A 24,119-nucleotide genomic window follows, 5' to 3' on the forward strand; every position below is an offset into this window, starting at 1 on the left:
AGCTATCAATGAGGTGGGTGAAAATTTAACAGCAGAGAGGACACTGGGACACAGATGTTAGTGAGACTAGATGAGCAGATATAAAGCAGGAAGGAGGGGCACTGAGCAGCTATCATGTATGCTACATGGGTGAAGATTTAGCATTAAATAGGAGGAGCACTGAGAAGCTATTAGGTGAATGAAAAGTCAGCAGCAGGGAGGAGGGACACTGAGCAGATGTCAGTGAGACTAGATAAGCAGAGATTTAGCAGAAACAGGAAGGAGGGTCACTGAGTAGATATTAAGCATGCTAGGTGGGTGAAGATTAGCAGTAAATTGGAGAAGTACTGAGAAGCTATCAATCAGTGAGTGAAAATTCAGCAGCAGGGAGGAGGGACATTGAGATTTCAGTGAGACTAGATAAGCAGAGATGTAACAGGAAGAAGGGGCACTGAGCAGCTATCAAGCATGCTAGGTGGGTAAAGATTCAGCAGTACATAGGAGGAGCACTGAGAAGCTGTCAGTTAGGTGGGTGAAACTTCAACAGCAGGGAGGAGGGACACTGAGGAGAGGTCAGTGAGACTATATGAGCAGATATAAAGTAGGAAGAAAGGGCACTGAGCATGCTAGGTGGGCGAAGATTTAGCAATAAATAGGAGAAGCACTGAGAAGCTGTCAATCAGGCGAATGAAAATTCAGCAGCAGCAGGGAGGAGGGACACTGAGGACGTCACTCACGCTTTCAGAGAGGATTATACAACCATTCTGACATAGATTTTCACTAGAAGTACACCAGCTTCTTCAGACTCAAGAGATCTATTTAATAATGTAAGCAGTTTGTAATGTGAAATCTGCTGACAGATCTCTTTAAATGGCGGTTTGACAACATTTTGGCCATTGACTATAATGCGCTGCTGAAAAAAAAACAACCCATTATAAATGTTTCAGTCTATCCTATAATGGTTCACTAATCATAATAATCTGAGCGCAATTATTACTTCCATTTATTTGAGTCATCAACATTAAAAGCCAGTGACGGCGGATGGCGGTTCTATACTTATACTGCTGATGAGCCCATTTCAGTGACCGCAGCGAGTATTGCAGCCGAGACGCTGGAAGCATCGTATAGAGAGGTGCACATAAATTATCTGCAAAATGTTACATTGTCTTCTACAGTATTGCCAGCAAAAAGTAACAGAAGCTACATACTCCTCCGGAGAGACCGAATATCCTCTCCAGATCCGGTGGCGTGAGGACGTCTCTGCCGATCACCGACGCCTTGAAGCCGGGAGCGTATTTCTCTATCCAGTCGAACACTAATAAGAAAAATATAGAAGATTACATAGACACAAGATGTTTTTTTTTTTTTTAGGTTTCATTTGTGGAAGGAGACGTGCAGATTATGATATGGTGTGCCGCTCTGCAGCCAGCGCGCAGAGGTCCAGAGCGCCCATCCTGCACAATGAAGTGTTATTCCTCCGCTATAAAATTACAGATATACATCAAGGATATTGCTGCACAGCGAGGGAGGGTCGGGAAACTTTCCCAGTCTCTTTCCTCTCACTGCCCTGAAAAAAACCCAAAAACATTTGTTCTTCTAATTATATTTCCACTTACAAGAAAACTGTTCTCTTTAAGAATCGTTAGCTTCTCACATTAACCATTTATCTACCAGAATGTAGCAGCTTTAAGGGGGCTTTACACGCTACGACATCGCTAATGCGAAGTCGTTGGGGTCACGGAATTGGTGACGCACATCCGGCCGCATTAGCGATGCCGTTGCATGTGACACCTATGAGCGATTTTGCATCGTCGCAAAAACGTGCAAAATCGCTCATCAGTGACATGGGGGTCCAGTCTCAAAAATCATTACTGCAGCAGTAATGAAGTTGTTCCTCGTTCCTGCGGCAGCACACATCGCTCCGTGTGACACCGCAGGAACGAGGAACCTCTCCTTACCTGCCTCCCGGCCGCTATGCGGAAGGAAGTAGGTGGGCGGGATGTTTGTTCCGCTCATCTCCGCCCCTCCGCTTCTATTGGGCGGCGGTTCAGTGACGCAGCTGTGACGTAGCTGTGACGCTGAACGAACCGCCCCCTTAGAAAGGAGGCGGTTCGCCGATCACAGCGACGTCGCCGGACAGGTAAGTATGTGTGACGGGTCTGGGCGATGTTGTGCGGCACGGGCAGCGATTTGCCCGTGTCGCACAACAGATGGGGGAGGGTACCCACGCTAGCGATATCGGAGCGTGTAAAGCGGCCTTAAGTCAGATTTCCGGGTGTGAATTTAATCAAGTTTATCTCTACAGAGAAGGTAAAGATTCTGCCACTGGTTCCGACTCCCAGGAAGATCTGTAGGTAGGAATGATAAGGATGTTTGGTCCATGTAGATGGCATGCATTGTTGGGATCCGCACTCGTGGATTACAGCAACATCGTTGGACCCTGTTCACATAGCAGAATTTGATAGGCAACCTGATTTCTCTTAAATGATCAGCTCTCCCGAGCGTCGGCTGAGTTATTTCCACTGCTTCTGTGAGGGTACCCAGGGCTATAGGTTGTTTGTTTAAATGTAATAAGATTATCTGTGTATGTAAATAATCAAAATATAGAGGTCATTGCATAATTATCTGTGTGTCTATATGACAATCGCACAGACGCCATAATATGATTCTAAGCTGTATGTTCAGGAGGGGGTTAACCAGGGAGAGTAAAGCTGGTGAACAAATGTACAAACAATGAACAGTGAAGGCTTTCATAATGATGAGTGAAAGTTTTATCAGTGGTTTCACACAAAGAAGGAATGTGTTATCTGTGGGATGAAATGTGTGTTTCTATGTTCCTACACATCTCCCCAAACCTCCCTATACGGCTTCGATGTATGAGAAAAGACAGATTTTGATATTTTGTACATGTCTGATGGTTTAAATGTTATACTAATATCTGAGCTATTCATTACACGGGTCAGTCGCCTATACTGGCTCAAAAGGGGAATACAGTCTTTGTGGTCATTATTTCTGAGTCATTTATTATATCTGCACAGATAACTAATTTGGCCCGTGCCTCTGGATCTACCCTAAACAGAGACTCCATTAGCGGTCTTACCTAAATTTCTCCCTTGACATCCCCAGCTATGCAGGAGTTATCCTCTTTGGGAGCAATGTGCGACTCTTCTGAGAGTCAGGTTGCTGATTACCTTCCGCAGCTGGTTTCTTCCTATTTAAGGCTGGGGAGTTTGTAAGGAGATCGCCGAAGATAGTATCTGCTCATATTCTTGCAAAAATCTGGTGTCCTGGGCACTCCTCTTTTTGGTGACCTGCGATCAGTTGCTTGTGTGGTGTGGAAGTGTCCCTTGGTGTGCCATACTTTCTCCCTTAGATTTTATTTCGTCAAGGCCTTTATTGTCTTTTCTTTGTGGTTGTTTGCAGAGTGAGAAAGTTTCAGTTCTTCTCCTGGTCCGTTTCTTTTGGGAGGGGGTTATTACGGTGTTTCTTGCCCCACCCCAGGGTGGGAGTGTGTGGGGGGAAGTTAAGTCAGGGCCTGGCTAGGAGACAGGGACACGCTGGGGGCCCAGACCTCACTACCCTTAAGTGTACCTCTGAGTTGAGGGTCAGTGCAGGGATCCCAGTCTGAGGGACAGATCAGGTCTCCACTGCTAGCCTAGCTCACCCGTGACAGTAGACAGACCGATGTGCACGATTGGTTAGATGCTAGTAAATCGGCAGTCATTTACCGGCCTATTTAAACAGAATACCAAAATCTGATGGAAACTGTTTCATCTCCTCTCAGACCTGTTCTTTCTATGTCTGTTTCTGTCACCAGAAACGTTCTCTGAGTGGAGTTGTGGATGGAGGCCCCAAAAGCTTGGGATAGCGCAGGTTCAGTCCAACTACTCAGGCTATTGTGGGTAGGACCTGTGTGCCGTCCAGTCTGGCACTATGGGTGTATGTGCTGTCCAGCTGGAGTAATCATCACCCTGTTGTGGCGAATTGGACAGCACCACACCCTACTAAAACTCCCAGCTTGCTGATGGTAGTTGCCAGTTATAATTAATATTTGCTCTGGTTCACTTTAGTTGTTCAGCTTCTATTTAGCCTGTTTTAATTCCCATTGTGACCTCAGCCCGTTTTCTGATGATTTTTCTCTCTTACAATTTTGTCCCTTTTCTTCTCTCCTTGTTCTGACCCAACGACCTGACCATTCTTGTCAGCTTGCTCCATCGACCAGCAACTACTCCAAATCCCATTCTGACCTCAGCCCATTTTCTGACAATTCTTCCCTCCTACAATTTTGTCCCTTTTCTGCCCTCCTGGTTCTGACCCAACAACCTGACCATTCCTGTCAGCTTGCTCCATCAACCAGCAACTACTCCGAGGACTACACCCAGGGCCCCAATCTATAAGTTCACATTCCAATAACAGGGGTCAAAAGATGAAGGCTAAGACTCTGGGACCTGAAAGTCAGCGTATAAACAGAAAGCCTATCAGAAGCCCTATTCTGAGCAACTAGGCAGCCACATTACTGCAGTAACCAGGTGTCACAAAAACAAGGTAACAACAAGGTAACAGCTCGGTCTAACGTGACTGTGCCAGTCACTACACACACACTAGGACACCAGGACATTTACATTCTCACCAGGGTGGGAGAACCCCCTTAGAGCCAGGTGACAGGGCTGGGCACTGTGAACTAACAGGCAGCCAACTGGGAAGGGAGGGCCAGACCTGGGGGAGGAGCGAGTGACCTGGGAAGTGTGGGTAGACAGCGGGAGGAGTTAGTGAGTTAGTCAGTCGAAGAAAGGAAGTGAGAGAGAGAGGAGAGGAGAGAAGTGAGCGGTAGCAAAAGGAAAGATGTCAAGACAGACCACTCTTGAGACACAAGGAAAGTAGCAAAGAATCCGCAAAGATCTGAGTAGAAAGATCAGCCACTCAGAGGAGAAAAGTAGCTGGAGAGCGAGAGAGCCAGCTCCAAGGACAGAGGGATACTATGGGGTGGACATCCAGGGCTCCCAGTACTTTGCACACACGGGGTGCAGATCCCAGAACAGACCAGGACTTCAAGCCATCTGTTAACTCTGCCATGAGGGTGGATTTCCAGGACTCATCTGCCACCAATAACGTCCGAGGCATCAGCAGCAAAGAGGGATCAGGAGAAATTCCCTTAAATAGTCCAAGCTGCCTGCGGCAGGACCCAGACACCAGAACGGCCTCCAAGTGCTCCACGCCATGGAGGACCGACAAATACACCAGAGTGCATCGGTGGGAGATTGGCACCAGGTTGACTGGCACAGCTATAAAGGACAAGGGCGCACCTGGGATCCAGCATGTCTCCAGGGCGCGAATCCAGTAAGTAAGGACAATCAAACTGCACTCCCTGTCTGGACTGACATATTGCTGCGCGCCTCCACGTTCACCCCTCACCTACCCCTGGGGAAAAGCCCTGCTTGCGGAGGGCTCCACCATCCACGCTGCCCCCATCCATCATCCCCAGCGGGAACCCACAGCGGCGGCCCTACCATCCCTGGCCGCAGAACCGCGAGTGGCGTAGTCGGACTTTTTATTATTTTATTTTTCTTTTCTTTTTATTTAAAAACTGTTTGACGGTGCCCCCGGGTCCGGAACCCCCCGAGTCACAGACCGCCCGGATCCGAGCAGCTCGGTTGCCCCGGGGCGCGACATTACAAAAACATAACAATTGTTTTTTGATTGTTTTGTCCCCATACAGTAATATGTTCTGGGCTGTCCGTTCCCCTTTTAAGCAGGTGATCTACTGCTGATAATAATGATTTTTAAGTTGGCGTCTGATCACCCCACTGGAGGACACAAACCGAAAAGGCCCCTTGTGCCATTAGTATATGGGCCCTTTGCAATCAAATAGCTCATCAAAACGCACAATTCTACTTGCTTTGGGGTAAAAATGGGACCCCTAACCTCTTGGGCCCCTGTGGTTGCACCAATGATGTGTCCGCCCCTGGATCACCTGACAAACTAGCATTTTGCTTATTTGTTGGGTCACATATTTACAATGACCGAAAATTAAAAATGAGCATTCTTACAAGTGCCCATCGTCTTGTGTAAATGTGGACCACAGGGTGACAGAATAAACAGCCTCTTGGAAGAAAACATGGCTGACCAGAGTAGTTCTCTATTAGTCAGACCGCTTCTTCCTGTCAATACATAAGCTTTCTCACTTTGACATAGTGTCACAATGGTGTGTAACGTATGACCAGGGCAGATTGGGTAACCTATGCAGACCCTAATGCTGGGGTCCCTGAGCTTACCCTGACACCCGAAGGTACCCTTGAAGGTAGGTAGGTCCTGGCCCCTGACTCCTGTGCTGGCCCTGATGACAAGTCCCCACCACACCCACAACCCAGAGGACTGTCCAGGACAGAGATCCCCCAGAACCCCTACAACAACAACTACAGACAGGGGTAAAACAAAACTCATACACACCTAAAACCTACACCAGGGAACAACAAAGGATAAACTGGTAAGGGATAACAAGGGAAAGGAGGTAGAAACAAAAACAAAACAACTAGCAACACACTGCAGCAGACAACAACAGTAGCAACAACCAGGTCCTCTCTGCTCCCAGGCTAGCTCCTAACTGAATAGAATAACCAGCATCAAGTCCAGGAAGCAGAGGGCTTAAACCCCGGCCGGAAGTTGGTTAACTGGTGTCAGTTGAGCAAGTCTGCTGCTGCACCAGAGAAGGAATTAACGTTAAAGTTACTAAAGGAAAAACTATGTTTAAAGTGCATAGTCCCAGATGGTATGGTAAGAGCTAGCCCTGAGCCTGTCCCTATACACGTGACACATAGTTGGAAACTTTGTAGCAGTAGCAAGGATGTACGACCTGAGCTCACTACTGCTCAATATAATATTAAAAGCTCAGGACAAAGAGCGCAAAAAGGGTCTTACCAGATATTAAAAGAGCTGTGTAACAGTATACATACATCTTATAAGGTTGTGAGGGTCACAACCACCAAGAAAGCATAAAAGACAATGGCAGCTGCGGCAGCCCCAGGTGGATGAATCTTCAGTGGAGAAATGGGGGTTAATGCCGCCCTGTCGCTAAGATGGAGGAAAAAAACTATTGATTTGATAATAAAAATGTTTTATTCCATAGGTCTACGCGTTTCAGTGTTTAAGACCCCTTCTTCAGGACCAAAAAAAGTTGAAATATCAACAATACCTGTGACGCCCCTGGACTATCAGGTCATCACAGGGTACTGCACAAACTGCCCTTCCGTGCAGTATTCCACCTCCCGCTTGGTTCTGGGTCCCCATCTAAATAGTTCTGCCTCCAAAAGCAAAGCAAATCCTAGATACACCCTGCACCACACCCACCAGACACACCAGTGGGCTTGAGTGGAAAAGAGTCGCCCACCTGGGGGGTCAGGGAGGGGAGGAGTGTAGTCAGTGTAGCGTAGTTTTGAGTAGAGAGAGTGTGGAGTCAGGAGAAAGTGAGAGGAAGTCGGGAGCGGTGGCTCCTAGAGAAGTTATCTAGGTTGCAGACGGTGGTCTGGGTCTAGAGGAGTTGGATTCCCGGTCGCAGGGGATTGTGGCAAGGTGCCTGGACCTGTTGAGGAGGACAGCCGGTAGCCTAGCACTATCACCGGTCCGGGACCGAAGGCACGACAGGGTACACGGACCCTAGGTCGGAGAGTAGCTTCAGGCAACCCGACAATTCACCTGAGGAGAATGGAGCCTTTATGATCTGTTCCCACCCACTTCAGAATTGGGGCATTAGCGCAATGAGGGGGATAGGACTTTTCAATCCAAAACGGTCCAGAAAATCCCAAGCGTGAGCCCTGAGAGCAAGCTCCCACACTTAGCCATAGTAGGGAGCGGGGCCCGGCTAGTTCCATACTACTGGGCAACCACGTTGAAGTTAAACTTAGTGCCAGGAGGCAGGTCACGGATCACCAGGCAGCACCATTGGGGATGGGACCTGGACGAGCTCCCCTCAGCGGCAGCGGCACCCAGAGAATTGGTTTACCCGGTTGTCAGCGTCTGCTTATTGACTGAGTGAGTACGAGAGTGACCCCTGCATCTTACGGCATCCCACCGAGTCCCGGGGCCTTCCCCTACCCGTGGAGGGCTACGACACCTATACAATTGTTGATTTTTCATCTTTTTTTGTCCTGAAGAAGGAGTCTTGAACCCTGAAACGCATAGCTCTATGGAATAAAACATTTTTATTATCAAATCAATGATTTTTTTCCCTCCTTCTTGGTGACACCACCACTTCTCCTCTCCAGTGCTGCTCAATTTACACAGGGGACTTGCCAGATCTTGGAGTTGGTGTGGTTCCTCCATCAATCATATATTTATAACCTCTTTGTTTATGGGACGACCCTATAATGTGGCTGTTTCTGGACTGGGCAAAATTTAGCCAAGAGGGAAAAATAGATTAAAATATTGAGACCAGTTTTCCTTTCTAGGCTGCCGAAGATCAGGTACTTCAATTAGAAGGGGAGAAAAAGTGAGGAGCATGCAGGGGCTATGCACATCTATGCAGCCTGAGTGACTCTGTGACAAAGTGATGGCCTCGTAGTTGCTAAACATGGCTGCCCTTACCCCATCTTCTCGTTATATAGAGTAATTATAACCACAAAATTTTCTTGGAACTTAGCAAAATTATTTAACAACATTTTCTTTTTTTCGCTTTTCCGCTTTACCATTCATTGTATTAGTTGCGCCGGTCTGCAGGGTTATCGGGACCTTAGTTAATCTACGTCCTGCTTTATTATTAGCTTTAATCCATACTGTAGGTGTAAGCAGGGCAAATTTATTTATGGTCACAATTTGTTTAGCATCATAAAGGGTTTAGATCATAAACCGATTATGATAATGGCCGCTTTCTTAGATTAATATTAAATATTCATTTGGTGATTAGAAATCCTTTAGGGCGACGTTTTGCATTTCTCTGTCCCGTGTGACCAAGTAACAGAAAATAAAATGTAAAGTTTATGAAAATTGGAAGGAATGTAATCATCCGTGTCTGCTTCTGCAGCTATAGAAGGTGCAGACAGGACCGGCTCCGGATTTATGCGAGCCCTTAGGCACCAGCCCGCGTTCTCCACTTTTTCTCCTCTTTGCCTTCCAAGGCTTAGAACTTTCTTGTTTGATAGAATTATATGAGGCTTATTTTTTTGGTCATGAGTTGTTCTTTTTATTATTATTATTATTATTATTATTATTATTATTATTATTATCATTAATAATACTAGGTTTTTATTATTATTATTATTATTATTATTATTATTATTATTAATAATACTAGTTTTTTTATTATTATTATTAATAATAATACTAGTTTTTATTATTATTATTATTATTATTATTATTATTAATAATAATAATAATAATAATAATAATAATAATAATATAATGATAATATCTATTATTATAGCGCCATTTATTCCATAGCGCTTTACATGTGAAATGCGGTATACATAATAGGGACAGGTACTATTTATTATTAGTTTATTGTCCAAAAGCCCAAAAGACTTTCTGATCTCTTTTTATTCCATTTTTTGAGGTGGAAAGGTGGCCACAAATTTTTATTTTTTAGTTTCTTATTGAATTTTGCTAGAATAAATATTATATTTTATTAAAGTTGGACAGATAGGCACATAGCAATACTAAGTACTTGATATTATTATGGAAATATCTCACTTTAGATTGTACTAAAAATACAATGTATTGAACTTATATATTTAAAAAATATATTTTTCATTGTGTTTTTTTCCTTTTTTTATTTATTTTCTTTATTAGTCCCCTTCTAGACCACCCATATACTTTAAATGTCCAAGTAGTCTGGCTGCTAATTTTGATTCTAAAACGTCACTGTATGCTATCATGTAGCTGTTGCAGCTAGAATCTGGCTGTTAGAGACAGTCAGAGTCCCGATAGAGAAGGCAGAGGTGGTTTATTACTGTTTATGTCTTCTCTATAGCTGTATAAACAGTGCTAAACAGGAGCTGTGCGTGCAGAAATAGGAAAAGCTGAATACGCTTCCTCTTTCATACACAGCGATCATGTAATAGCTGTGTATAGTGAGGATGCAGGGTCCACTGGCTCATATGAGACAACAACAGCTCTTTTATACAGCCAAGAGGCTGCATTTCTCCTGTAACTGGGGCTAATATACCAGCTCCAGTTACAGGGGAAATAAGATGAAAACAAAAAGATTCAACATTTAAATGTCCCCAAAGGTCTTTTATAACCGTAGTAAAAAGCAGATCTCTCATTGGTACCACAGGCTCCAGATATTTGCAACTCCATTGGCCTGAAGTCAAATCAGGAAAATGATCCATCTCCAAGTAAGGGTTAGTAATGGGGTGTCTGATAGATGCCTCTCTAGTGCAAACCTCTGAGCTTAATGTCAGTTGTCAATTCACATGTCACAAAGATTTTTTTCAGGTATCGCCAAGTATTATGGCATAGTCAGGATCTGTGTAAACTATATATTCTGGCACTCTGCCTTCTAACATCGCAGATGTCTGTGATCAGTGCAGGGAGACACAGGTGTTGATCCACAGACTTAGGCAGGCTAGTAATAGTTAATCTCTTAGTCTCTTTGTACACATGCTGTGGGGGAGTCAGTCATGTTCACTCCCCTCCTATATTTGCTGGCTGGACTATTTCATTAATGCCAGCTATAGTTTACCTATACTGGTTTGGTGAGGTGTTATGATCCAGACTTACTGGTGGTTGTTGTGCATTATTGCTGTAAGTGGTTGTGGTGCTAACCCTTGTTGTCTTTTTGTTGCTGCCTTACTAGCTCTTGCATTTTCCTCTAAATGTCTTACTGTTATTCCTGTGAGTTTTCAATGAGTCTGAATTTTGTTTTCTTTTCTGTCTGTCCCCTGCCACTCTCCTAGGGGGGTAACAGATTATAGCTGTTCAGAAGAATAGTAAGGCATGGGACTCTGGTGTCTCCACCTTCAGAGGTAATCCGAAGGTCAGAAATAGCCCAGGGTCCCCTAGCTTGAGAGATAGTATTGGAGCCCCCTGTCCCTCGTTATCCTAGAGTCACATCATGACATCACAGCTGACATCAAATTGGGAAGAGCTGGGCAAAGCACAAGAATTGGCGCATCTTATGGATGTACCAATTTTGGGGCAGCTGCGGGCTACTATTTTTAGGCTGGGAAGGGCCAAATAACCATGGACCATCCCAGCCTGATAATACTAGCCCACAGCTGGCTGCTTTACCTTAGCTGGGTATGAAAAATATTTATCTAAATCATTTTTAAAAACGGTGTGAGAGCCCCTCTATTTTTAATAAAAAGCCAAAGCTGACAGCTGTGGGTTGCAGCCTGCAGCTGTCTGCTATACCTTTTTTGTTTTGTAAACAAACTGAAACCGGGGGACTGGGGTTTTCGGAAACCAGAAAACCTCTTTAATCTCTGTTAAAACGTAGGGAATAATGTACTCTGTGGCCAGTTGCCTTCCTAAGCAGATCCGTGAAACATTGTACAAGCTTTATTAACCAAGTCTAAACCACAAGGTCCCCTGCCACTATAAAATGTCTCCGATTTCCAGGAGGGTTAAATTATATGGAAGTTACCAAAAATGAGGAAGCGCAGACATTGCACAATATCGGTGCGCAAGAGCCGGCTCATGTATTCAGTGTTAGGAGCACAAACTAGAAATATTCTGTGCAGTAAAGAGATTAAAGAATTTATTTATAAACCGGGGATAATCCTCAAACCATGTTATTATCCCGGACAGCGCTGTATACGGACTGCAGCATGTTTATTGGATTACACCGCAATTTATGGCTGTAATACGTGTGCTCTACTAGTGTGTATTAGCTTGTATCTGGCAGCACATTAAAGAAACTGCAATTTAATAGTGAGGATTTTCACCCTCCCCGCATGACACTACATACTGCACACTGGCAGGCGATCCTATGCAATAATTTATGTTTAATTCCCAGTAGAAACATCATTACATCATCAGCCATCTGTAAAACACACGGGCTGCCTATTGTTTTTCATGGAATGCAGTGCAGTACTTCATTTTTCCTGCGGGGGCGCTGCAGGGAAATGAAACACTTGCTAAGATACCGATTTCCTCCACAGCTGATCACTGGATTTCCTGCAGAGTAAAGGAAGCTTTACATGCAGTAATATCGCTAGCGAAGTCGCACGTGAAAGCACCCGTCCCCGTCGTTTGGGCGTCACGGGCAAATCGCTGCCCGTGGCGCACAATATCGCTAGGCCCCGTCACACGGACTTACCTTCCTAGCGACGTCGCTGTGGCCGGTGAACAGCCTCTTTTCTTAGGGGGGCGGTTCGTGCGGCGTCACACGGCAGCCGTCCAATAGAAGCGGAGGGGCGGAGAGCAGCCGCATGAAAATCACGCCCACCTCGTTGCCGGAGGACGCAGGTACGGTGTCGTTCGTCATTCCTGGGGTGTCACATGTAGTGATGTGTGCTGCCTCAGGAACGACCAACAACCTGCATCCAAAAGCAGCGAAGACATTTGGGAAATGGACGATGTGTCAACGATCAACGATTTGGTAAGTATTTTGCATCGTTAACGGTCGCTCGTACGTGTCACACGCAATGACGTCGCTAACGAGGCCAGATGTGCGTCACGAATTCCGTGACCCCAACGACATCTCGTTAGCGATGTCGTTGCGTGTAACGGGGCCTTTACTCTCTATAATAATCTTCTGAATTATTAGAAGGGGAGCTATTCTCTTTTTCTGGAACCTAATGTCTTGGGCAGAGTGGAGAGCAGTTATTAAGAGTGACCTCCGCTCTGTCAGCAGGTTTTTGCTATGGAATCTGAGAGCAGCTCTGGAATCAGAGTCTCTGCCTCTACATTATGCTGCTCTCAGATTACATGGTAAAAAAAAACCTGCTGACAGAGTGAGGACCACTCTTTATAGCTGCTCTCCAGAGTCTATCCTTGTCACTACTATACTGTCCTGAAACGCGTTGACTTCTATATGTGCCTGACACTATCCTTGTCACTACTATACTGTCCTGAAGAAGGGGGCAGAGACCCCTAAAATGCATTGACCTGTATATGTGCCTGCAATAAACGACTTGGATTAATATTTTCCGACTTACATTGGTGATAAAAGCGGCGGTGACCCCCGTTTTTCTTCTGAAAAATTAGTCTCCAGAGTGGATAGCAGTTAGAAAGAGTGGTCGACACTTTGTCAGCAGGTTTTTGATATGTAATCTGAGAGCAGCATGATGTAGGGGCAGAGACTCTGATTTCAGCAATGTGTCACTTACTGGTCTGTGTTTTGCTATTCCAGTGTTTTATCAGCAGGAGATTATCACTAGAGGACTAGGTGTCTCATGACTCCTGGTCCAACCACGTCCCCAGCACTGATTAGCAGCTTTCTTTCACTATACAATGTACACAAAAATCTGTCAATAAGTGGTGTGGGCGGAGTTACACACAGCTCAGCATTCCAAGATCTGCTAGATCTGCAGTAGATAAAACAGTGGTTCTGTCACAACTGCTCCACCCAGAAATCAAAGTGATACATCGCTGGAATCAGGGTCTCTGCTCCTGCATCATGCTGAAGAGTAGTGATAGATGGACTCGCAGATACCTGAGAGTCCAACCAAGTTTAAAAAACCCACTTTGGGCTCTGAATTGATCCTGGATATCTGGCCGGACACCAGTCCCCATATAAGGGCCCAGAGTTCTTGCTTGGGTACCTTTAAATCCGTGTGGATCTGGACTTTTACAGCCTGGGTCCGCCCATTACTACTGAAGAGTAATTGTCAGATTACATAGCAAAAACCGCTGTCATATTGGTTGTACAACAGATGGCTTGTTCATTTGAGGGGGTGTCTCATAGACGCCTGCCATGATTAACCTAGGACTTATTGGCAGCTATGGGCTGCCATTAACTCCTTATTACCTCGATTGCCACCGCACCAGGGCAATCGGGATGGGCCGGGTAGAGTCCCGGGACTGTCGCATCTAATGGATGCGGCATTTCCAGGCGGCTGCTGGCTATTTTTAGGCTGGGGGGGCTCCCCATAAAGTGGAGCTCCCCATCCTGAGAATACCAGCCATCAGCTGTGTGGCTTTACCTTGGCTGGTATCAAAATTGGGGGGACCGCACGCTGTTAGTTTTTTTTAATTAGTTATTTATTTTACTACAAGATTTAGACCCGCCCACCAGCGGCTGTGATTTGTTTGCAGTGAGACAGCTGTCACTCAGAGCGGGGGCTCGTCTGACTGCAACCAATCATAGGCGCCGGTGGGCGGGGGAAGCAGTGAATATGAGATGGAATAATGAGCGACCGGCATTCTCAGAAGCAGGAGAAGCCGCTGGAGCAGTGTGACAGCCGTGCAGCGCCGCGCCGGTGATCTGTGATCGGTGAGTATGAGAGTGGGGGTGGGAGAGAGAGACCGACCGAGAGAGACTGACCGACCGACAGAGAGCCCAACCGACCAACAGACACCGACAGAGAGAGACCAAAAGACCTACGTTTTGTTTGTCAAAAAAAATGCAGAACGCAACAAAAATGCAGTGAAAGCGCACAGCTAAACATTTTGGTTGCGTTTTGACACACCTCATTGATTTCAATGGGTGGAAAATACAACTAATGGAATTTTCTGACTTTTCATAGACTTTGCTGCATGCATTTTGTCATTGAGACGCTGCAGTTTTAAATGCAGCCAAAACGCAGGAAAAATGCGCACATAGCCTAAGGGGTACTTTACACGCTGCGACATCGCTAGCGATTGCTAGCGATGACGAGCGCGATAGCAACCGCCCCCGTCGCACATGCGATATGTGGTGATAGCTGCCGTAGCTTCACACGCACATATCTGGACGGCGACGTTGCTGTGACCACCGAACAATCCCTCCTTCAAGGGGGAGGCGCATTTGGCGTCACCGCGACGTCACTAAGCGGCCGGCCAATAGAAGCGGAGGGGCGGAGATGAGCGGGACATAACATCCCGCCCACCTTCTTCCTTCCGCATTGCCGGTGGATGCAGGTAGGAGATGTTTGTCGTTCCAGCGGCTTCACACACAGCGATGTGTGGTGCTGCAGGGACGACAAACAACATTGTACCGGCAGCAGCAACGATATTATGGAATGGAGCGACGTGTCACCGATCAACGATTTTTCACGTTTTTGCGATCGGTGATCGTTGCACCTAGGGTTTACACGCTGCAATGTCGGTAACGGCACCGGATGTGCGTCACTAACGACGTGACCTAGACGATATATCGTTGCCGATGTCGCAATGTGTAAAGCCCCCCTAAGACTTAGTAAAAAAAAAAAAAAAACAGTAAGGGGAATTTTTCTGAATAAAGCCTGAATAACCTATGAACAAATACGAATGGTCTGAAAACGAGAATATGGACAAAAAGTAATATTCTGTTGGAAGTCTGCTAAAACAGAGGCATTCAGTATTGTCAACAGAAGGGCAGCATTTTCTCCATAGGTCTTTATAGGTTTTAAATGATGATGACTGATGAGTCAGGAGTTGGCCTTTTTCAGTTCCTTTTTCAGTGGTCACATATATTTGCGGCGCTCAATTCTGGGTACATTCCAGGAAGTTCATATATATATGAAATAGTCACTATTTTTGGGAGTATTTTTACATCTGTGATTCAGGATATGGAAGTTGCATATCCATGTATTATGCAAGTGACTTAAAGGGTTGTCCACTACGTTTACATTGATGGCCTTTCCTTAGGATGGATCATCAATGTCTGATCGGCCGGGGTCCGACACCCTGCACCCCCGCCGATCAACTGTTCTCAGTGCTGGCAGCAGGTGGCCTGAAATGCTCAGCTCCGGAGCTGCTCCGTCTTCTGATAGCGGCTGAGGCCGGATACTGTCACGCTAGGTACGGGGGAGTGCCAAGGACACGGCGAAAAGGAAGGGAAACCCTGTGTCTAGAGAAAGGGAAGATGGTGACTCCTGACCGAACCTACTGCTGGTCCCTGGGGTCCCTCACCACCCTAGATAGGTTTTGCACCTATGCGTCGAGCTGGATACCTGACCCTAGGTATCCCTAGTGCAGAGCCCTAAATAGGGAACGGATGGGATGAGCTCTTCATCAACCCCACTAAACACTATAGATATAGAAGACACAAGGAGGACACACGAGGGAAAAAGCATGAACTACTTATCCACAGACATTCAGCAACAATACCACAGAGGAGTACAAGCCACCTGCTTGCAACCAAGGCTTGAATAAACTGAATAATATCACCTGCACCAGTCCAGGGAAGATGGCAGTATTTAAACACCAAGGGAATACTGACAATCAACAGCTGGGTGGAAGTTGAGCTCCTGCTGGGTCCAAAAGGGAGAGATGAATCCAGCAGGAATGCTACCTATACAATGAATACTGAGAGCAGGAACAATAGAAAGTCAGGGAGCATTCTGCGCAGCCAAACACTGTGACCTTCAATGGCCATAAACCACATGACTGTCTGTCACCCGTGACTTATCCGTGACAGGTACTCCACATCCGCCTCCTATTGATTTGAATGTAAGGCGGATGCGTTATCAGTTGATGAGGAGACACCAGAACTGAGTATTTCCTGCTGCCGCCGTCAAGACCATGGACATTTGATCAGCGGGGGTGCAGGGTGTCGGACCCCGGCCAATCAGACTTTGATTTATCTATCCTAAGGATAGGCCATCAAATTTAAAAGTAGTGGAGAATCCCTTTAAGTGTAATTCTTCCTATCCCCTTTGGAGGCGCTGCAGGGCAACTGAACACTTGCTGCTGGGTTCTCTCACAGATCACAGCTGATCATTGGGTCTCCCAGCAGGTGGATCCAATGTAATCAGTCTCTTTTTGGATCACCCATTCTAAAGGCCCTGTCACACACACAGATACATCTGTGGCAGATCTGTGGCAGAGAAATTGTGGACAATCAGTGCCAGGTTTGTGGCTGTGTACAAATGGAATAATATGTCCATGATTTCACTGCAACCACAGATCTGCCAGAGATTTATCTGTGTGTGTGACAGGGCCTTAACAGTTGGGGTTTTAATGTCCATAGTGTAAATTAAAGGGGTTTGTCAGGTGACAATAAGTTATCACCTAAGCACAGCACAGACTTGTTGATCGGTGGTGGTCCGACTGCTGGGGTCTGCAGCGATCAGCAAAAAGGGGCACTTTTATCCCTGTTAGAATAGAGCGGCAGTGCCTATACTCGACCGTCACTGCATTAATTCCCTAAGAGGCTTTGTTCAGCTTTTTCCAGGAGCCATATAGAGAATGAATGGAGCAACAATCGGGAATCTGACCTGCCGCTCCATTTTCCATTTTATAGCGGGAATAAAATCCGATCGGTGGCGGTCCCAAACATCAATCACCAAGTTATCGCCAATGCTGCTGGTATGGTAATACCTCGATTTCACTGGACAACCCCTTTAATTATGTAGTCAATGTTGTTGCTCATCCGTACAAAAAGTGATATAGAAAAGCATCTAGAAAGAAAAAACGTGACCTAGATATATAATGGATCTCGGCTCATGGACTAAATCTGAAAGTCATGACTATATCAATATCTGCTCTATCCTGATGTACTAAATACAATTTAGCTATTATAGTGCCACAAAATGTAAAACTCCTGTTTCTGATATTGTGTGACCACATGATTACATTACGGTAAGTGAGTAATGAACGGCTGCAAGGACCAGCGTCATTTGGCCTCCAAACAACTGCTGCCGATGGGACGTCTTCTGCTTTGTGCATAAACAGATGTAAGAGGAAAAGACAATAAAATATAATAAAGCAAAAGTAAAAAATATTTCTGACAACTATAATTATAAAACCCAATTAGGATTCAACAATGGTGGCCTGGTCAATTTGTGCAGTAGATGATGGATCTATAGGGACAGTTATGGGAGGACACCTCTAAAGTATGCATGCTTTTGTAACGGGGTGCCAGGGGTGCCTCGGGGATTGTAGTCATGGCCCCATTTTCTCTCAGGCTTACCCCTGGCTCCGCCGTCACTATCGGGACAGGAGATGTCTTGGTGGGGCAGAGTGTGGTGGTGCAGATGACGTCCGATGTACAAACACTTTCCAGGCATGGTTCGGTGCAAATAAAACACATTCTTTATTACACAGTTCTTCACACAACCGGCAGTTACAGATGACTTCACACTTCCTTTAGCTGGGGGGGAAAAGCCTGTCCTGACGTCTCCTCCAGTGGGGATGTGCCCGGCTAATCTGCTTCACCTGGCTCCCACTACGGCTACCCACAGACCGGACCCACACCGGTACTGCTTCGCACTTTGAGGTTCCGCCCGCTCCTTTTCTCTCCGGCTTCCCTATTCTTCCAGCTCCCACACTCTGCCCCTGCTCTGCTTCTTCTCTCCCGTCCCGGACACAACTGCCTCCTCGATCTCACACTTTCCTCAACAACACTTTTCCTCCCTCCCCTTCCTGCTGCCGGCTCCTCCTCTCCTCTGTGGTGACAGCCGTCCCACCCGGCCACTAGGGGAACCCACTAAGACAATGTAATAACAATAAAAACATTTTTATTAATATCAACAACGTTCCGGGTAGACTGCTTCTTTGTAAGGGGTCTGCCCCCCCTTACATACCTCCCCTCTTTAAGCCTAAGCCTCCCGGCAAGGCATAAATCTAAAACTACATTTAAACTAAACAAAGTCATTTCAATAAAACTACGAGCATGTTCACCTTTGGGCAACCGCAAGGGGCGCACCAGTCCAGCGCTCGGAGTCCCTCCTGGAAGCTCCCGGTCTTAGTCGTGCCCGGAGGCCGTCGGCAGGCACTCCCGGTCTTAGTGGAGTTTCTGCCCGGAGGCCTTTTGCAGCACTCCCGGTCTTAAACGTTAGACGGCAGGAACACAACTAGGCAAAATCTTCTTAACGACGCGGAGGGAGCCCCTGGCTCAGTCCAGCATCAGGCTCTCTCCGGGCTCAGCAACTTGAACAGTTACCAACAGCACAGCTTCTTCCGGCTCAAAACAACGCCGGTGTTTAACAAAAACAGGCCCGCCATCTTCCGGTCTTGAAAATTCACTCCGGATGATAGGCACGTTGCCATTCAGCTCGTTGGGCCTTCACGTAATCCGACAAGGACTGCCCGGGCAACCGGCGCAGCCTCCGGAAGGGCTCGTAATTGGCGGGTTGCTCCGCTGTCTCAGTCTCCGGCTTTGTCTCTTCTACCCCCGACGGGGGTGAGGGGGTCGCTGCACGGGACGGCTGGGGGCTGCCCATGACGATTACCGGATGAGTAGTCAGGTTTTGGTGAATAGCCAGCACCGCCGGGGTTCCCTTCTCCGGGTCAGCGCTCGGTCCGGGCAGGACTTCCGGGGCTACGGCCAGTGTGCGTCTCGGGTGGGAGAGCTCAGCTAGTACCGGTCTTTGCTGTGCCCGCCGCCGGTACTGGCATTCCTCCCACTCCAGTTCTTGCTGCCATTGAGCAGCCTCTTGGGTAATAGGCATCCGGGTTACTCCGACCGCAAAGAGGCCTCGGCATCCCACCTCTCTCATAAACCGCACCTTTTCTCCCGGATATAAAGTGTGCAGGCGTTGCAGCAGGCCTTCAATGTCCAGGTTCACCCGGTTATAGAAGTAGTGGTCACCGGTTTCCTCATCCTCGATAAAACCATACCCCTCCTTCTGGTTAAACTTTACCACAGTTCCTATGGTACACTGTTGTTCGAACTCCGCACTCCGGGGACCAGCCATCATTTCCCGGGCCACGGTCTCGGCCAGCAGCCTCTCCTGTACCGGGTCCGGTTCTGGGGATGGGGACTTTCGTTGAGGCAGGGGTGACGGCTGTACTGGGTCCCAAAAGAAACCCCACTCGTCCCTTTCTAGCTTCCGGGCGTGTGATTCTTCCAGAGCCGGAACTGGAACGTGTGTCGAAGATCCCACTGCGACTGGCGGGGGTATCTCCAGGTATGGGTATGGGGTTCCCAGGGGCCGGTTCCCCGACGGCAGCTGAGCGGTGTACGTCGCTCGGACCTCGGTCGTGGTCTCTCCGGTCACAGCGTCCCACGTCGTAACCCAGGTCACTTTTGTGGCCCGTCCCGGTCCTCCGGGCACAGCCGGTAAGTGAGAGGGAAATCCCTCCGCAGACGCAGCCGCAATCTGCTTCTGGTGTCTTCTGTCCAGACCAGGCGCGACCAACGCAGCTTGTTGTCCCTCGGAGTTCTCCATCTTGCCTGCAGTACGTGTCTCTGGTAAGGGCGTCAGGGTCGGTGGAGATGCTGGAGGAAGTGGAGGCGGGCTTACTTTTCCCGCTCTTGGGTATACTCCTCCCCCAATCTCACACAACAGCTCAACCCCTCCGCGGCGGTACTTCTTTTTCTCCGAAACACCGCCCATTTCACATAGCTTCATCCGTGCCCTGGGACCGGCACCTCCCCTCTTTGGGCGGAGTACTCCGAACTTCTTTTTCGGCACCGGCCAGCCCCAGGCTCTTCTTTTGGCGCCAATTCTTCGCGCGCTTTCTGTGTCCTTGAAGACGACGGCCATCTTGCCGCCATCTTGTGCCCGGTCCAACGCCTTAGGCACTACTTCCTCTTCCCACCATGTGATCGGAACTCTTCTCCAATAATCCGGATCCTGTGTCCTAGGCACCACTTGATCTCCGTCTTCTTGGGTCGGGACCCCTTGCATACGATCCGGATCCTGCCGACTACGCCACATGTAACGGGATGCCAGGGGTGCCTCGGGGATTGTAGTCATGGCCCCATTTTCTCTCAGGCTTACCCCTGGCTCCGCCGTCACTATCGGGACAGGAGATGTCTTGGTGGGGCAGAGTGTGGTGGTGCAGATGTCGTCCAATGTACAAACACTTTCCAGGCATGCTTCGGTGCAAATAAAAGACATTCTTTATTACACAGTTCTTCACACAACCGGCAGTTACAGATGACTTCACGCTTTCTTTAGCTGGGGGGGAAAAGCCTGTCCTGACGTCTCCTCCAGTGGGGATGTGCCCGGCTAATCTGCTTCACCTGGCTCCCACTACGGCTACCCACAGACCGGACCCACACCGGTACTGCTTCGCACTTTGAGGTTCCGCCCGCTCCTTTTCTCTCCGGCTTCCCTATTCTTCCAGCTCCCACACTCTGCCCCTGCTCTGCTTCTTCTCTCCCGTCCCGGACACAACTGCCTCCTCGATCTCACACTTTCCTCAACAACACTTTTCCTCCCTCCCCTTCCTGCTGCCGGCTCCTCCTCTCCTCTGTGGTGACAGCCGTCCCATCCGGCCACTAGTGGAACCCACTAAGACAATGTAATAACAATAAAAACATTTTTATTAATGTCAACAACGTTCCGGGTAGACTGCTTCTTTGTAAGGGGTCTGCCCCCCCTTACACTTATATGCAGCATAACACCCAACCAGGGGCGGACATATCATTGGTGTAACCTGTATAGCTACACAGGGGCCCAAGAAGTCAAGGGGCTAATTTACACCTCCAAAACAGTCGGAATTGTGCATTTTGATGACTTATTGGACTGAAAAGGGTCCATGTACTAGTCTCGCACAAGGGTCTTTTTTTGTCTCAATATACTAAGGTATACGGACAATAGAGACAAACCATGTGACTGCTACGGAGCCCTTGGAGAGAGGGGCTCTTGTCCTGGTTGCCCCTCTCCCCTTCAATACTTGGTGGAAAGAACATATACAGAATTTCCCTCTCCAGAACAATTGCATGCTTAGCAAGACTTTGAAAAATTGGTCCAAGGAGCAGGGAGAGGGAAACAAGAACCGGACATTTGGTTGCCTCTCTCCCCTTCCCCCACTTTGATACTGGGTGGCAAGAACATGGGCAGAGTTTCCCTCTCCAGATTAATTGCATGTTTAGCAAGAGTTTGAAAAATTGGTCCAAGGAGCATGGAGAGGGAAACAAGCACTGGACATTTGGTTGCCTCCCCCCACTTTGATACTGGGTGGCAAGAACATGGGCAGACTTTCCCTCTCCAGATTAATTGCATGTTTAGCAAGAGTTTGAAAAATTGGTCCAAGGAGCATGGAGAGGGAAACAAGCACTGGACATTTGGTTGCCTCCCCCCACTTTGATACTGAGTGGCAAGAACATGTAGAGAGTTTCACTCTCCAGAACTATTGCATGTTTAGCAAGAGTATGAAAAATTGGTCCAAGGGGCATGGAGAGGGAAACAAGCACCAGACATTTGGTTGCCTCTCTCCACTTTGATACTGGGTGGCAAGAACATGTACAGAGTTTCACTCTCCAGAACAATTGCATCTTTAGCAAGAGTTTGAAAATTGGTCCAAGGAGCATGGAGAGGGAAACAAGCACCGGACACTTCTCTCCTGGTTGGCAATGAAGCCCTTTTCTTCTATATTTTCTCAGCCTCTAAAATGTATAAAAGAGCCCATTTTATAAAAATTTGCCGCTTTCCCATTTTCAAAACCGTCCCATGAGGAATAGGTGTCTCGCTAGGTATGGGGAAGAACCAAGGGGACAGCTAAGGGGGAGGGAAACCCTGTGTCTAGGGAAGGGGAAGATGCTGATCCCTGACCAAACCTACTGCGGGTCCCTCACCACCCTAGATAGGTTCCGCACCTATGCGCTGAGTCAGATACCTGACCCTAGGTATCCCTAGTGCTGGGCCCTAAATAGAGAACGGATGGGATGAGCTCTTTGTCAACCCCACTAAACACTAGAGAAGACACAAGGAGGACACATAGGGGAAAAAGCATGAACTACTTATCCATAGATGACTTAGGTAGTTCAGCAAAGTCTTCAGCAATGATACCACAGAGGAGTACAAGCCACCTGCTTGCAACCAAGGCTTGAATGAACTGAAAAATATCACCAGCACCAGTCCAAGGAAGGAAAGGGGTATTTAAGCACCAAGAGAATATTGATGATCAGCAGCTGGGTGGAAGTTGAGCTCCTGCGGTGTCCATAAGGGAGAGAGATGAATCCAGCAGGAAAGCTACCTATACCAATGAATACTGACAGCAGGAACGATGGATAGTCAGGGAGCATTTTGTGCAGCCAAACGCTGTGACCTTCTACTGCCAGAAACCACATGACTGTCTGCATTGAGGGGCTTGGGTAACCATGAACCATGTTTTACTCTCCTCATGTGCGGAGAAGCTGATGAGCCCCTAACGCACCAGGGCCCTGGTGTGAGAACCTAAAATCAATGCACACCCCATAGATACCAGCAATGAAAGATTGCTAAAAAATCATAGTTCAAGAGAAATGTTTTTTTAAAACTTTTTTTTTTTTTCTCTTTAAATTTGCAGATTTCATTTCTATCCCTCACAGCTGGCAGGCGGACTAAGGCTTTGCATATTACAGGTACCTTAGAAGCGAGCAATCAGCTGATATCGCTGCGGGAACCACAAAGCACAGCCTACTTCTCCCTGCTGCACCAGTACCGGGGTATTGGAGCATTGAACGTCGCTGAACGCCAGCTGTTCCTGAGAGCAAAGAGCCACAATGCAGACGGCTCTGACTATCAGGGGCGATCGCTCACATCCACAGCTGCTGTCTATAAAGAGATGATAAAATATTACTCACCACTATCCGCATATTGATTCCTTTCTTCATTGTCCCACTGCCGCCCGTCACTCAGGGTGTACGGTGTATACTGTGAGAAGATGGAAATAACGTGACATCCTGGGGGAGCGAGCGTCGGGTCCAGCGATGATGGGATGCAGAGGTCAATCAGCGGCCTGTGAAGAGTATAAGAAGCTGTGACTCCATCATGTCAGGGCTTTACAAACTTCCGAAAGTGTAATTCCAAAGCAAAACACACCCTCCTTCCTCTCTGCCCGTCAGTCCCTATCCCTGGGCGCCAAATTGTATTATTTTTAAATTTTTCACTCCTTGTTTCATTGCAGCCATTTGGTAAATTAAAAAAAAGTTCATTTTTTTCTCATTAATGTACACTCTGCACCCCCCCATCCCCCATATTGACAGAAAAAAAACTGAAATGCAGAAATGTTTGCAAATTTATTAAACAATAAAATCTGAAATATCACATGGTCATAAGTATGGTCACACCCTTTGCTCAGTATTGAGTAGAAGCACCTTTTGAGCTAGTACAGCCACGAGTCTTCTTTGGATTTGTGGATTCTCGTCCATTCTTCCTTGCAGATCCTCTCCAGTTCCGGCAGGTTGGATGATGAACGTTGGTGGTCAG

At 47.3% G+C, this 24,119-nt stretch overlaps 1 protein-coding gene across 1 annotated transcript in view; it reads right to left on the reverse strand.

Moving 5' to 3' along the window:
- PYROXD2 (pyridine nucleotide-disulphide oxidoreductase domain 2) overlaps positions 1 to 24,119 on the reverse strand; it is a 140,493-nt gene that overhangs the window by 26,975 nt on the left and 89,399 nt on the right. The window contains exons 13-14 of the mRNA XM_075352240.1: positions 23,495 to 23,649; positions 1,188 to 1,294 (exon numbers count right to left, since the gene is read on the reverse strand). Coding sequence (XP_075208355.1) covers positions 1,188 to 1,294; positions 23,495 to 23,649 — 262 coding nt within the window. The remainder of the gene's footprint in view (positions 1 to 1,187; positions 1,295 to 23,494; positions 23,650 to 24,119) is intronic.

Source organism: Anomaloglossus baeobatrachus, chromosome 5, assembly GCF_048569485.1.
Source record: "Anomaloglossus baeobatrachus isolate aAnoBae1 chromosome 5, aAnoBae1.hap1, whole genome shotgun sequence".
In the NCBI taxonomy this organism is placed as follows: Eukaryota; Metazoa; Chordata; class Amphibia; order Anura; family Aromobatidae; genus Anomaloglossus; species Anomaloglossus baeobatrachus.